Source organism: Pundamilia nyererei, unplaced genomic scaffold (assembly GCF_000239375.1).
Source record: "Pundamilia nyererei isolate P.nyererei 1_Seehausen unplaced genomic scaffold, PunNye1.0 scaffold00038, whole genome shotgun sequence".
Taxonomy (NCBI): domain Eukaryota; kingdom Metazoa; phylum Chordata; class Actinopteri; order Cichliformes; family Cichlidae; genus Pundamilia; species Pundamilia nyererei.
In genome coordinates, this window is record NW_005187439.1 from 1,615,737 (window position 1) to 1,632,206 (window position 16,470).

Genomic DNA, 16,470 nt, shown 5'->3' on the forward strand with positions numbered 1-16,470 from the left:
TTGTAGAAGCACGCTCTGTGACACAAAACACAAAAACATGATTCATACTTAAATGAGGAAGCTGATGACAACTCAGACATGTTTCTTTCCACTACAACAAGCCACACGTTTCACTGCGTGCAGATTTCTGTTCTCTGCGCAGAGTCCGAGCTGACCAGGCTGCACGTCTGCTTCTTCTACCTGAAACCAGGCATCTAAACATGTGGATGTATGTTTTAGAAAAAGTACAGCGTTTTAATGTCGACATGACAGTAATGTAACTGTTCCATTTCCTTCACTGAGTCAATGCTTTCATTTTCTGTTTGTTTGTAATCTTAATCTTAAAACCGGGAGCAAACTGGAGGAAATGACAATGGCGCCTCTCTCAGAGACGTTCAGCGTCTGTATGAAATGAGTCACTTCTCAGGAGCACTGAGCATCCTTTTGGACCCTCGGCATCCTTTACTTGTTGAATTCCAGATGCTTCCATCAGGGTGCATCTTTTGGCATTTGTTCAATCTACTGTTATCTTTTCAAAATAAATTTGGAACATTTCATGGCTCATGGTGACAACGAAGTACACATATGTAATGTGTTGAAATGAAGGTTGGATGACTCCCAGGGCTACACATAGTGCATGTAGTGTTTTCACTTCTTCACCAAACTCTTTTTGATTGGCCTTCTGTAATTTTAAGGAATTTACAATTTAATGAATCAATTTATTTAATCGCTTTAATTAAAGCTTTCTGATAAATGAAAATATTATATATAATTATATAATTTTTTTTAATTGATCGGGGTCAGCGACGCACATCAAGTAATCAATATATTCAGTGTAGAAACGGTTGACGTCATTCACACCTGACCTGGCAATCACACCCGGTCGCCGCACGCGCGTGCGAGAACGCGCCGCACAGACTGTGATGAAAGCCAGAGAGAGAGAGAGAGAGCGAGCGAGAGAGAGAGACGGAGGGAGGAGAGGATGCGAGCAGGTGGAGCGCCTCTCTGCTGATGCGCGGATCCACGGACACGTTGTTCCTTCATTTAACTCCGAAAAACCTCCGGGCTCTTCTGAAGGCTCTGAAAACTAAGCAGGTGAGTGCGGACAGTTTGTCTGAGACTGCGCACATCAGGCTTCACTCCCAGCAGGAGAATGACTAGGCATTGCAAGTTGCAGGTGCGCGCTCCCCTTGAAAGGTTTAATTAGTTAAACTGGCGAGAATCAACCTTTAATGTGTCAAATCGGTGAAAGACAGCACGGTGCTGCCTCTGCTCTGAGTCTGCGCTGTCACACTGCTGCTTGGTAGTCAGTGTGTGAAAGAGTTGAAGCACCAAAGTAAGGGAATAAACGGGGGTGGTTCCACTCGCAGGTTTTCGAAACAGGATTACAAAGACAGCAGTATGTTTGATTTTCAGAATAAAGTGCAGGAGTGCTGCAGACTGATGTGACACCGTCCCAGCAGGAATGTCATGAATGAAGTCTACTGTATGTGTGAGGGGGCGACAACAAAAACAGGATTGTTCTCCAACATTTCTGCCCCATGTCAGCTCTTCACTCTTTGGAGTCGTTCTGTTGATTTCTGCAGTCATGAGCTCCCCGGACAGCATTTCCTCTCACCGTGCTTCTGTCTGAGCACAACCAGAGTGACTCTTCATGTAATGTAATACTTCCTGCCTTCTGAATAATAAATGGACAGGACACACTCATTGACCATTAAATACTGATTTGCCATCTCTCTCTCCTCCCTTCCCGTCTTTCTCGTGTTCTCTGCTCTCACAGCGTCAGCTCTTTTGTTTGAAATCTCACCTCTAGCGTCCTCAGACGGACCCTTTTAGTGCCAAATTTCATCGTGCAGTTGGAGGATGCTTTTAAATCATAACAGCAAACTTTGACTCTCTTTTGTCTCTAGGTGCCAATATGGGGAACGGTTCAATGAAATCAAAGCGCTACAAACACACTGACGGCTGTGCGCACAAAGATCACGGCGGTGGGTTCAAAAACTCGACCCTGGATTTCCTGAGGGCCCGGGTGGAGGAGCTGGAGCGAGAGGGCAAGAGGAAGGATGAGGAGCTTTGTGTCAAAGAGCAGCAGATCAAAGGTCTCCAGGAGCAGCTGGCCAAACACACACGAGTGCTGGCCGAGATGAGCGAGGAGCTGCAGAGTAAGTGCATCCAGCTCAACAAACTGCAGGACGTGATGAAGAGCGGAGCATCGGCGGGTCTTGCTTCGAGGCCTCCTTCAGTCAAAGCCAGCAGCAGGGGCAGCCCCAACCTCAGCATTCGCATCAAGGAAACCCTGAACAGAAGGAAAGGCGCCAAAGCCGGGGTATCTGCCGAACCCACATCAAGAACCTACGACTCCAGCGGTCTGCCAAAGTTCTCCTTTGAGAAGGCTCGGGTACCAAAGGATGCAAGGTGAGACGTGTTTTCAGGAAGGTTAAAAACATAAAAAAGGGAGAGGAAAAAATATGCCAGCGAGAGAAGCCAGCTAAAGGTTCATGACACATTCAGGCTCAGTCCATCCTGGTGTAGTGGGTGAGATTTTAAAAATGCAAGCAACGTAAAGAGGTGTGGGTGGCAAGTGAAAGGTGGGCAAAGAAGCAAAGATTTTAGTGCTAATGACGTCCAACAAAAGTCTGTTATAAAAACAACATGATTCAGTCCAAGATTTCACAGCTGCTGCTGAGAAAAAAAAAAAAACTGTCTTCATGAGGTTTTCTGTTTTTCACGGGCTCAAAAAGAAGTGACCCACACCATAGAGTCAAAGTCAGAGCGTCGAATTAAAAAATGTCCCGCTGTGTATCGCACTGCACAGTACACTTTTAGAAATCATTCTTCCTCCAGACTGTTTATGCCTTTCCTTCTGTTTCAACACGATGAAACAGAGACAGGCCCGTAAGGAAACGCTTTCAGCAGTTTGGTGTGGAGGAACCCTCACCACAACCCAATCCAGCACCTTTGGGATGAGCCACAGGCATTTAGCACCCAGCACCAGTATTTAGCCTCATTAGTGGTCACGGGCATAAAACCTGATAGAAATCCTGAAACCAGAAGAGCTGAGGCCGTTACAGCAGCACATTAACGCTGGTTTTGGAGATGTTGAACATATAAAAGTGCATTTATATTTTGCTATGTAGTCCATGCTTACCGTCCAAGATAAATAACAAGGAAGCATGTTCACAACCTGAAATAATACTGAGTGACTATCTCACACCAGCAGGTGCAAACAGGCATAAATGAAAATGATGTAAACTCAGGGCTCCGTCCTTCCTGTCATTTCAAATTGAATTTGTCTTCTTATTTTATTGACCTTTGCTCTCACTTTGTATTACAGTAAGTCCCAGCCCAACAAGAGGTATATCAAGTTAGTACAGTCAGCTGAACTAAGAATGTTTCACGGGATCAAGTCTCTAAAAGCAGGAGGACATTTAAAGGGCATGTTAGCTTGACATAATAAAAAAAAGTAAGTCAGTGAGGCAAATCTTCCTTTTCTCTTTCTCTCAAAGAGTAAGATGATGATTTGTAAAAATGTCTCAACTGAATGTTGACACCCAAAACAAGAAGATTAATTTGGCCAATCAGTCATAGTTGACCTGTCTGCCCTCTAGTGGCTGGAAGCAGGCAGAGAAATCAGCACAAGCAGGGCCTTTAGTATTGTTGTAGCTTCCAGGTCTGAAATGAAAAGCTACTGTTGACGTGACCTAAACTTGCATTCCTTGTAATGGCCAGTAGGGGCAGAGCAGAAGAACAAAAAGTCTGAAGAGGTTAAAACTACAACATTTAGAGTAAAAAGAAAATCATTATAGCTTTATCACCCCGATGACCCCGATGAAGGCCGCAAGCTGAAACGCGCTGGTCGTGCAATCGCTGATCTTCATACTACAACTGTTGTTGGAGATATAACCTCCAACGACCAGTAGGGGGCAACTTCACTGCCAAAAAAGGCCCCATGTATAGGAGACAGAAAACATTACATTTATTGTCTCAATTGCCAGTTTTAGGTTTTACTTTACTTAAGTTTTACTAGTAGAACAAAGGCTGTTAAAGCAGGTCACGCGTTGATAAGAAGTCCTGTGTGAACCTGCAGTGTCAGTATTCCTCACTCAGTTGCTGAGGGTCTTCACAAACTAACGATGTAACAGTAGGTATCTCCATTTTTTTATCTGCAGTCTTTGGTTAAACTGCCAAAGTACAGCATGTTGGATTTAAAGCCTCTGTGTGATTTTGCTACACACAGCAGGAGCCCAATTTCGAAAACTTTCTTCGATTTATGTCCGAACTTGCATTCAAATCATAAAAGAAGCTGCGGATCACATCTGCCATCTATAAATCTCAAATCAACCTAAACTGATGGTGCCCGTCTTGTAGAATCCACTCATAAAATGCCAGAAAACAAGAAGGCTTAGTCAGGAGGAACCGTGGGCCGTGATGTACTGCTCTCCTGAATACCAGTTTTGAGCTTTTGAGATTCTTTGGTAATCCACACAGATTAGTCAAAGCTTCAATGGAGACTCGTATTTTGTTGTCTGGTAAAAATCAGACTGCATAAGTTTATCGATAGTGCTGTGATCAGTCAGAGAGGACGCTGCCTCTATCACAGTGAACAAACTGTGGATGCCGCTGCTCACTGAACAGCACAGAGGGAGGTGTGGCTCATCCCAACAGTGAAAGAGCCCAATTTATTTTTCACTAGGAACTTTTTTAAAAATTTAAAAAGATGCTGAAGGGGCGTGAAAGGTTTCCGAGTGTCTAGGTTCAGACGCTAACTTGGCAACAATAAGCTGAACTGAGCCTGATCATCTCTGCTGCGAGTGGTTGTCAGAGAGCAGTGAGACAGCAATCTCAGTGTGTCCCAAATCCCCAAACCTTTTTGTGTTAGAAAAACTTGTCTGAAACCTGAATATCAGCAGACAGTCATTAGGCATGACCATGCAGCACACGTTGAGGGGACTGAATGGCGGGTTGGCAAATCCAAACCAGTGACCAGCAGTCATGGAAAAAAAAAAAAAAGTTACCCACACCGAGATGAACTGAAGCTCGATCATCACTGCTGTGGGAGGGAGAGCAGACGCACACTGTGGAAAAGATTTTCACCCACTTCAAAGTTAGGAGTTATACAAACATGACTTTCTGCTTTAGTCACACAAAAATTCATCATGATTATGTTTTATAAATGAAGCCACCAATCTAAAACCCTTCTAAATCAAACCTGCTGCACAGCTGCGCAGCTCTTCTTCAGTGCAGCCAGCTTTAATCCTGACTGGCTGCCACCCAACAGTTTTTAGCTTTTCTCTTATAAATCTGTTTAAAGGTCATTTTGAACTTTGATAAAAGCATTTTTTAAAGTTGCCTTTAACATTGCTTTGGTTGTCCATTATTTATATGTTCATATGAAAAATGAATGAGCTAGTTTATATATATGGATACACAGATACACACACGCAATATAAAGAAGCCAGATAAACATTTGGACACCACCTTCCTCAGGAAGGAAGCGGTGCCTTTATAATCATTAGGTTTAGAAATGCACTTGAAGGTCGATAACACTTTTATGTATGAGAGCTGCTCATTGGCTGAGCGTACAGACTGCAGTGGACTGTAAACAAGCACGATAAACGTGATAAGTGTGCTCTAGTTGAGCTTTCCATAACCTATGTTCTATTTTCAGACTGTTAGCTAAGCTCACTGCAGATGACTGATGTGGACCTCAGAGGGCATTTCTATCAAACTCTTTAAGACTTCCTGCCCATTTTATTCAATTTTACACTTGATAAGAGAGTGAATAGCCTGAGACATGTAGCACAAAAATCTAATATCAAAGGCTCCAAAAAGCCCATGTGAGACAATTTCCCACAACTATGAAACTTTGTTTCCATCAGTATGCTGTCTGTTGAGATTTCTGTGGAAATTAGAAACAGAGGCAGATGTTTCAGATGAAGCAGCTTTATCAACCCTGATCTTCAAATAATACCTTTCCCTTAAAAATAGCTTTATCATCTTTGTAGTGCCGTTTATTCTTAGACACCAAGTCTGTGCTTCAGGTCAAACTTAATGATGGTCATCTTCAGTGGCGCTGATCTCATTTGGATCAATAGCAGTCAATGAATGTTTTCAAATGATCCAGATACTTCATGCATCATCAATATGATTGTTTCTCTTTAATTTTACTGACCACGTAACAGATGCCACCCGTGTTTCCTCGGCTCCTCTGATTTGGCATTCTGCCGCTTTTGTTCTTAAGCGGTTTAAATAAGAGCAAATGCAGCAATTTCCGAGCGATTGAGTCGTGTTTTACATTTGTTTAGGCGGTCTGGAAGAGTGTACAGAGATCCTTTGTGATCAAACCCAACTGAGACCAACAACTAAAACGTGGGACCCAACTCACCCCCACTCATGTGCCATCATTTACTGCACACATAAGTAGCTCAGGCACAAGCAAAACAACTTAAAAGGTCTTTTAATGAACACGTGAAGTGTTGTTAGATTTCCAGCATGAAAGTAAAATTGATTTTTGTCATCGTGAGTGTTCCTCAGATCGTACAAGCCGAACGCAGAGCTCTGCAGTGAATAAACAATAGCATGCAGTCTCCCTCCCTCTCAATGCGATCCTCATGTTTAAAACATGTGTCGCTAATAAGCCCAGCATGGATTATATAACCAAAACGAATGTAAATGAGGCCGTCTGGTACCCTCATGTAGGCAGGCTTTGATACGCAACACTTGTGTGAATGACGGTAACATGTTGGAGGGTAATGACACAGCTAGGTGGGAGGAAGGGATGTTGGCTGAAAAATAAAGGGCTGCATGTCAGCTGCTTTCTTTTTATGAAGCCCAGAGTGATAATTCATCACACACGATAAGGTGGATAAGCAGACCACCCAGCTCTCGCACCGTGCGCCTCTCCGAGGTCCGACTCGCTCTCGTGATCTATAGTTAGCATTCAACCGTGCCTCCTAACCTTTTCACAGCTCCCCAAAGGAGATGATGTCTTCGCCGTATACATCCCCTCGCTGCAGCTGTTCAAATGCACATCGGTGAACTTTGACAGCTCGTGATGATTTTATGTTTTCCCCAATTTTACTCGATCTGTTTTCAGGAGGGAGCCCCGGGGCTGCGAATACTCATCATTTCACAGGAGACAAAATATTTAAAATGTGGTGAGTAATGTAGATGTGGGAGTCCTGCCTGACGGATCAGTAACTCACCGTGAAAGTGTAATCAGTGGTGGGAGAAGGAAACTTCAGCAGAGCAAGTAAAGCAGCTCGCTTAAAGTGACCCCATCCATGGCTGGTTATCTGTCCAAGTTACTTGGGTGTGGAGAGGCTGCAGAGACATCTCTTTGCAGAAATTAAGACCTGGTTACATTATAACAATAAAAATCCACAAACTTTGTTTAGTCAGATGTCACTTGAGATGATTTATTATCGCAGAACGATGCAGTCAGAGTTTGGCATCTTACCTTCTCTACAAACATGATACACATATGAACTGGAGAGTGATGAGTAAGTGGTGACTCGAGTGGTCTGGCAGAGCTAGTTTGCAATCTTTGGGTCGGTTTCATCAATAACTATTTTCTTTCTACACATGTCGCTGTGCAGACGTAAGCACCCATCACCGCAGACAGGAAGTTCATGCTTGTGCCAGCTGATTCCTGTTGTTGGCTGTAGATCAATAACAGGAATCAGCTGGCACAAGCATGAGGACGGAAAGAAAATAATTCCTATGTTAAAGTGATCACAACAAGGTTTTTGCATGACTACACGAGCCTTTTCCTTATCTGACTGCACTTACCCTCACATCATCAATCAGGCTAAGAGCCACACAAAGATGATTTTCAACTCAAGTCAATCCAGGGATTTCCAATCTAGACATGAGCACGTTCTCACGGGTGATGTTTGCAGCATATGCAAAAAAGAAAGAAAGAAAGAAATGGAGCAGATGTTGAGGAGAAAATAAGTCAAATCAAAAGCTCACACTCTGCAGGAGTCTAATTTCAGTTTATTGCATCAAGAAAGCTGTAATGTTTTAAGCACATCTGCTCTTCAGATAATAACACGCACGGAGAGGATGTCCAGTCAAAACAGACACAGCATGGCACCAATTCATAGAAAAACAGCCACTCTAATATGTATATGAGTTTTTCATTAATATCATGTGCCTAAAAAACGAAAATAAATAAATATTTATTATTTATTCTTATACCTTTTTTATTTTTCATTTATGTTGTTTTCCCCCCTGGTTTGTTTGTTTATATGGGGACTTTTTGCATAACTGTCTGATGAAGAGTGGGTTTGCACCATGTGACCCGTCAGAAATGTGGACGGCATATTTTAAAAACAAAGATCAAACTATAAAATTAGAAAAATTTGATGAGATTAAGCTCATAATAAAGAATGATGGCAACGCAAATTTTAAAGAAATAATTCCAACCTGTGACTGAATTTAACTTGTGTACAAATTTCATATAAGGCTGGGAAACAGTTTTAGGCGCCTGTCACCATGTTAAGAGTTATGAAAATGTAAAAGTGCAAAAAGAAAATAACAGAATTTCTGCTAATATTCTAATCATTTCTTTTTGATGTTAATCAGAATTATTTTCCAAAGAACTGAGTGGTTGGTTCTACAGCATAAGAAAGCACTGAACCGCACTGAAAACACCAACATCTACCTTTGATGCTGGGGTGAGCGGTCCCTCTGAGGAAAACTACTCTCACCGTAGAATCTTTTTACAGCATTTAAATGTATATCAGACTCCAAATAACTGTCCATGAAAACAAAAGATCACATTGGTTAAATATATAAGAGGTGACTTTTATGGTTTTCAGTGTTTAAAGTATAATTTGAGGGATGAAACAGACACAGATGGAAAGGGGAGAAAGGAAAACGTGAAAACCAAGAAAGGAAGTGAAGAGACTCAAAGTCATCTCTCCACTGATAAGTAAAAGTTTCTTCTTTCTGTCTTTGCTTTTCTCCCGTGCACTGTTTACTTAATTCAAAATAAAGTGCAGGAGTAAAAGCAGCTGAAAGATGACTATAGTTTGGTTCCACTACTTTCACTCCTGAATCTCTCATCTCCTAAAGGAAGAACAATAAAACAAACGCAAACGTTTCCGAGTGATAAACAAAGCAGCGGGCCTGTAACTGCTCCTGCAGTCATGTTCACTCTTTCATATCTTACAGGGAACACAGACTGTGCTTTCTAATCTTCAAACAGCAACACTTGGTAAAGCTCGGTTCTCTAACTTCTCTCCTGTTGCTGTCTGTGACAGTGTAAAGAAGCTGCTGACAGATGCCCTCAACAAGAACCAATACCTGAAGAGGCTGGAGCTGCAGCAGATCAAAGACATGGTGGAGTGCATGTATGAGCACACTTACCAGCAGGGAGAGTACGTCATCAAGCAGGGAGAGCCTGGGAACCATCTGTTTGTCCTGGCAGGTACTTTCGCTTCCTGTCATCTTCTTAGTCCGGAGTTAAGTTTGAAAGGAAAAATAAACTTCCATCCACCGCTTGCTTCAGTTTACTGTTGCATGCTTATTCTTGTGGCACCAACGTTTGTGTAAGATGTCATATGACACATAATGCCCAATGAGAAGCCAGAGCAACATGTGAAGCCATGTGCTATGAGGAAGCAACAGTTTGCATCACCAGCTGGGCTGCGTTCAAGTTTTTTGACTCGTTTTCTTTTTGTTGGTGGTTTGTTATTAACCTGTTAGGTCACTCAAGTTTTGCACCAAGAGAAGCCCACTCTCTGTATGCATGCTTTTCAAACACAACAGGGTGAATATACAAGACGCTGTGGTGAGGTAGCAAATAACTTTGGAGGTTGTCCTGTTGCCCGTTATCGCATCCTTTTGAGGAGAAATGTTCACAGCAAAACGTTGAGCATCATTTTCAGGTTTGAACGTGCCCTTGCTAGAAGGCCTGGCTTTGATAAGGCTTTTGGATTAAAGGACATTTCTTGTTTCTCACTTGATTAAATCCTTGATTCCTCGCCTCACAGCTTAGCCCCTCCCACCAGTGATGCAAGCGGAGGAGGAGAGAGAGAAACAGGAGTCGAGGCAAAGGGCTTTTAAAAGCGATGTCAATTAACTGTGTTGTGCGGCACAGCTGCACCATCTGTGCTTTGTTTTTGTTAAAGCCTCAGATGTCATGAAAATGGATATATGGAGGGCTACTTTTGAAAGTTACAATTTGACTTTTAATGTACAGATTTCACACATGCACAAACGATGAAGGGCAGAAAGTTTGATCATCCAATTAGAAGCTACTTTAAGCTGCTCTTATTCACATGCAGGCGCCACAGTGGCCACATATACATGTGCTGGATGCCCTTCCAGACAGGGAAATGAAAGGCACCTGCATGAGGGACATTGTGCATCCTCCTTGGGTAACGCGCCACCATTTCTTCAGACATTTGTTTTGCTTTTGTTGGGGCTGATTCTGGGAATTTTTTTCCCAGTTATTTTGCTGCTCTTTGTCAGTGTTTTTCTAACCTGAAATGCAGTCACTTAGTGTTGATTACATGTGGTTTCTCTTAGGAACTGAAGGGAAACCAGTAAAAAGCTTTTTCACTTCTCCAAAGAATAACACAGAAATAAATGGATTTGCGGAACATTTAACACAAGTGCAGACAGCAGATCCCACTTGGGAGTCTTCTGCTTACATTTTTTCTCACTGGTGTTAATAAAGGAGAGAGATGTGTTTTCTCATTGGGAACAGGCAGTGATTACAAAACTCAGAGGTCATGAATTTGGCCTCGGTGTAGTCGAGGTTGGTGAGATGTCCAAAGTGTAACAAGGCTTGGGTTTTATAAAACACCACCCGATGAGTGTGTTGAAACAATAGGGTTAGGGTTTGTATTTCTCGTACTTTCTTGAGTGAAGAGTACGGAGGGATGCACTGATTTATCAGTTCAGCGCTACAGACCAAAATCTCGTTGGCTGTCGATGGCATAACGGCAAATATTTCAGTCAGTAAATGTGGCTAATTTTCATCAATTTAATTGCTCAAAGAAAAGACTTCATTTATTGAATGAAAATTTCTCTGTTTCCCTTTAAAAGAGGCGAGGAATGAAAATAAATAAATAAATAACTGCACCGGCTTCTGGTAAATTTTTCTCCAAATCATCAGCATCAGCCACGAATTTGATAATCAGTGCAATCCCATTCTTTTACTATGTGATTATACGACAGCCAGGAAGGGCATTTGTTGTTTTGCTAGTAGAAATGTTTCAAACAGTCCAGTCTGGCTACAAAATTGTAAACGAACCTGGTGCTTTGCTTTCAGACTGCGGCTTCATTGGAACTGAGCAGTGACTGCTGTGCGTGTCGTGTCATTCTGAGAAGACCATTTGTGGTCTATGTGAGATCTTTCCTTTCATTGGCTACAGCCAGTCTGAGAATGAGCCAATAACATCAAAGTAAAATAACAGCAGGGGTCTGATTGGTTGGACTGTTAGGCACAGATTGAAGGTATATACAAATGTATAAAAGTTTAAAAGTTTAACTAACCGACATGTAACAGATTGATCACCCCCAACCAGTCGTGGCAGATGGCCCCGCCCCTTCCTGAGCCAGGTTCACTTGGAGGATTCTTCCTGTTAGAAGGGAGTTCTTCCTTCCCACGTTTGCCAAGTGCTTGCTCAGAGGAGGTCATGTAATCGTTGCGGTTTTCTCTGTATTATTGTAGGGTCTCTACCTTTCAATATAGCGCACCTTGAGGCAACTGCTGCTGTGATTTGTTGCTATATAAATAAAACTGAAGTGAACTGAATTAATGTAGCTGGTGTGATGTATTCATGGCAGGAGAGAGAAAAAGTTCATTTTGGAAGGACATTGAGTGAAATGCACTAAAACCCACTACGTCTTTATTTTTAATACATTCACAGTTACCTACCCTCCCCTCATCTTTTCTTTCTTATTCATTTAGATGTATTCATGTATTAATAAATTCAGTTTATATTTGGTTGTAACCAGGCAACTAAGTGTATTTTTAAAAGACCACGCGGCCTCAGAGCAATGGTCTGTCCTCTGCCAGTAACTGACTTTTGCTCGTCAGAGACAAAGTAAGTGTTTCTTCTGCCGTCTGGTGTTAAAGCGATGTCTCACCCTGGGCAGGAAACCGCATCAAAATTCAGTGATTACAGAGTCCTGGTTTGTTGATCTGCTGAGCTCTGACGTTTCAGCACCTGAGCTAAATCGACACAGCGTTTGTTTTGTGCTGTGAAGAGTTACCAAAACAGCTCTGATGAATAATTATTCATCATCAGAGGTTTTAAATACTCACGCAGACATCAGCAGCTGCTAATTATAATGACTAAAGAACTCTTCTTTAATCATGATTTGTGCTACAATTTCTATTATAGTGGAGATGAGAAAGAAGGGACATTTGTGGGGTTTCTGGTCTCATATGCAGATTTAGAAATTTAATGGAAATGTTCTCTCTTCCTGATAAATCTGAGAAGCAGCATATTAAAGAGGCACGTCTGCCAGGTGAAATCCTGAAAAGCACACAAACCTAATGAAGCTTCACCTAGACGATATTACCGTGACCTTAATGAATGAAGTGAGATGTAAAAGTCACTCAGTTAGCTCTTGATATGTTCATCGTCTGTGTCCTAAATTTGGGGTTTAAAAATTTAACCTATTGATTGTCCTTGTTTCATATTTGCAGATGGGAAGCTGGATGTGTTTCAGCATAACAAACTGATCACATCGATAATGGTGTGGACTGCGTTTGGGGAGTTAGCCATTCTGTACAACTGCACGCGGACCGCATCAGTGCGAGGTAAAGGCAAATCTGTTTTAGAGTCATACAGCTTTTTCCCACTAAAATCAATACAAACTGGTTCTGGATGATCACCTTTACCTTCCAGTGAAAGCCTTCTGCCCTGATGGTTTCGTGCAGCTGATGATGCACTCGGGGTTACTGAATGGTTCAGTGACCAGAAAAGTGATTCACACATCTTGTGACACTGAGAGTCACCAGATCTCAAGCCAGCTGAACACCTGAAGATTTTGCACCAGCACCACAAAAACATCAAACCAGGGAATGTCTGTGTTTTATTCATCCTTTCAGAAATCCACAGACAAGACAAGGATTAATGTCAAGGAGCACTTAAGCTGCTGTTTTATGTTTTATGCTCTATTTTCTTCCTTTAATGTACGACTTCTCATAAAATTCTTTGTCAACAAACAGGAGAAAAATCTAAGAAGAAGTAAGTATTTTCTGCACAGCTGGATCTAATGTGGCTGTGCATCCATAATTCTTTTTGCTTGTTTTGAATTTGTACAGTAGAGAGTGAAACTACATCAGAGCTCAGTGTGTTTAGGACGCTTTTTTTAAGGTTGAAACACACTGAGTGCCCCAGGGTTTGAATCACCCGCGACCCACGCAGCAGACAAAATCAAACACCAAATGTAACGCAAGCCTAATGCCCAGTGTCCCATTTCCTCCTTTTTCCAGACTGTACCTTTACATGCAGCGTCGCAGTGTTCCAGTTTAAAAGTTTATCATCAGGTTACACGTACGGAGCAGAACTAGCAGAGCTCTGATAGTGGGACAGGAAAGAAGTAGGAAATCCAAAAGCCCATTGAAGACTGTCAATTCTATTCTGTGTTTAAGTTTAATACAACAATGGTCTCTGGCAGTTATTCGTCTTTGAAGAAGGCCTTGGGCATGACAGCCATGAATATATTATGAAATCTGATTAATGTGTTTCAAGACGGCACCTTGTTGTTTCCGGTGAAAGCTGCTCACTGAGCATAAATGAAAAAAAATGGCTCTGGGATTTTTAATTCCTAGGTGACCGAAATAATCCACTGATATCCCCAAAACTTGTTGAGCAGATGTTAAAAAGATAAAGAAGAACACTGAGGTTTGGATAAAAAGTGAAAAAGATCAGAGAAAATACGCCCCTTTACATTTGGCAGGAAAGTGAAAGGGACGTTTGATCCTCCACACTCCTCGTTAAATTCTTTAAAGAGTAGAATTGAACCAACAACCTTCTTGCTGAGAGGCAGCAGTGCTAACCGCTGCAACACCACACCGCTCTAACATCTATAGTTACTGTCCAGACGCCGCAGACGTGTCATTGCTGAACAGGGAGACCCTGTGGGAAGCGTGTCTGTGTGTGTGGAGTGGACGTTGTATGGCTGTGTGATCTCAGTGACGTCACATTTAAAGAAAGCGTCAGGCACATGTATTAAAAGATTAAAGACGTGTGTGTTTGAATTGTTAAAACAACTGCTGTGATCCAGACATTTAGCCTCACACATCAAATTTAACCTGATTTTTGCTGTGGCGCCTGTGACATGACTCTGTGCTCAGCTCAGAATCTTACAGGCGAGGTTTAAATTCTAATAACTGTCCCTTTTCTTGATGAGGGGTTCCTGTCCTTATTCCTGGACTTCTGCTGAGAGCACAGGCAGACAATAAAGCATTATATGAGTGGAAAAAACAAAAAATAAATAATCGATATGTCGACGCATATCGCTTTGGCGTTGCATTTGTGAAACTTCCAGAATTGACGTCAATAACAAAAGAATCAGTGACCTCCGTCTGAGTTTCAGGCTCCTTAAAACGCTGAGCAGAAGAACCTGGATGGGAAGCAAACACGCGTCAGCGCGGTTGTGTTGACAGAGGCTTTACATGACAGCCGCAGCTTTTCGTGCTGATTGGTTTTTGTCTTCTTGGCATTTGGAAAGTGCATACCATGTAGTATGTGAGTGCTCTTTGTCTCAGTTTGTATATTTAACCAAGTAAATTGACTGCTGGTCCTTGGGGGAGGGGGGCCAAAATGACCTCAATATTCAGGGTGCACTGGAAAACCCCTGACAGTTTGACAAGCCTCTCAGCGGGTTTTCTGTGATAACAGATGAAGCAGATAAAGAGCAGCTCTTTCTTTGCTACTGGTTCATGTCAAACCTTCACAGCTACTTCCTCCTTTTACCAACAGAGGCCCGCCTCAGAGTTTCTGTTGATTTGAAGTGACTCAGCATCAAGATAAAGGACAGATTACAGTGTTTTTCTCACCTCCTTTGTCCATTTGGAAAAACAAAGCATTTTCATGTGTCTAATGACAAGGTGCTGTGAGTTTTCCAGCATGGCTGTTATCAGCACACGCTGCTTTTAAACCAGCTGTCAGTCAGCTGTCATGTAGTGGTACTGATGCATGTTGTGTTGCTTCTACAGCTGTGAACAAAGTGAGGACGTGGGTTTTGGATCGGGAAGTTTTCCAGAACATTATGAGGAGGACGGCCGAGACACGACACGAACAGTATCGCAACTTCCTCCGAAGGTTAGCTTCAAGTCCACTAAGACTGTCCAACAAAAACTCCTGACACCAATAAAATGATCAAATGAGACATTTAACAGACATATGAATACAAGATGTCCGGTGGTGTTGGTGCGGTCAGAGCAATAGCACGAGCAGCTTCCCTTTACTCCTCATGAATAGGTGCTTCACCCCGTGGTGTCACATTTTACATCTTTTTCACAACTTTTTTCCAGCATGCAGGAACAAAGCTGTCTATTTCAACCCCAAACAGGACCGTTTTCCACACCTAACCAAATATTTTTAGTGCCAAACTATGTCCAAACTGGGACCTATTTTGCTCATTCCCAGCTCAGTGTTTTTATTCTTGGAGTCTACTAGAATAGCTGTGCATGATTCACAGTTCAAAATAATCCTTTTATGTAATACTGGTGCTCGATGCAGCCCTTTAGATCAACAACAACAACAAACTGTTTCTGCTTCCTTCTCATCTTTCTTTAGGAAGCTTAGCTTTCTTATCTTGGCTTTCTTCTGATTGGTTGCCCCTCCCAAAATAAAGACTTTAACAGCGGGAGGGTGGGGTGTGTACCTGACGTGACCACATTAGGTAAAACACCTCTCGCCGAGGGCCAAAACTATAAGAAACATCCTGTGATTTGTGCCACCGCCACCCGTCTTGCCTCCTTGTGCAGACATTTTCTCTCTTTGCCTTTGGGGTCCAGTGTTGTCAAGACAACACCAAAGACGGTTTGTGGGTCAGTGAGGAAGGTTTGCTTCAGGTCATGATAAAATGCTACGCAAGTGTATTTTATCATCAAAACTGGGTCACAGGATCTAAGTCAATACCACGAGACATTAAACAAATGATCGATTTGTTGCACTGTCTGAAACTGTGGTGTCCTGTGACACAGGAAACCAGGTTCTGCATAATAACATGTAGTGATTTGTTTTAACAATGTAATGCCTGTTTTTTCTTTTTCTTTTGCGTCAGTGTTTCACTTTTGGCTAATCTACCAGACGACAAGCTAAGCAAAATAGTGGACTGCCTGGAGGTGGTAAGTTATTCTGTCAAATTATCTTTATTTCTCCTGACTTTTCATTGTATTGCCTCAGTATTGCACAACCTTCTGGCAGCTCGTGGGAGCCCCAGCTTTGCAGATAGCTGCTGTCAAAATATCATTACCATTTGGCCATATACCATTACTGCATGTCAGCA

The 16,470-nt window shown here is 42.2% G+C and overlaps 1 protein-coding gene across 2 annotated transcripts in view; it reads left to right on the top strand.

Moving 5' to 3' along the window:
- The first annotated feature begins 962 nt into the window (after window positions 1–962).
- The window catches only part of prkg2 (protein kinase cGMP-dependent 2), a 33,259-nt gene continuing 17,751 nt past the window's right edge, over window positions 963–16,470 (top strand). Inside the window, exons 1-6 of one of the 2 annotated variants that reach the window (XM_005730555.2) lie at window positions 963–1,074; window positions 1,890–2,394; window positions 9,249–9,415; window positions 12,653–12,766; window positions 15,173–15,278; window positions 16,246–16,309. In XM_005730555.2, the coding sequence (XP_005730612.1) occupies window positions 1,898–2,394; window positions 9,249–9,415; window positions 12,653–12,766; window positions 15,173–15,278; window positions 16,246–16,309 (948 nt within the window). In that variant the 5' untranslated portion in view covers window positions 963–1,074; window positions 1,890–1,897. Of the gene's footprint in view, window positions 1,075–1,889; window positions 2,395–9,248; window positions 9,416–11,982; window positions 12,045–12,652; window positions 12,767–15,172; window positions 15,279–16,245; window positions 16,310–16,470 lie in introns of those variants that run through there. The other variant, XM_005730556.1, reaches the window with a different exon arrangement.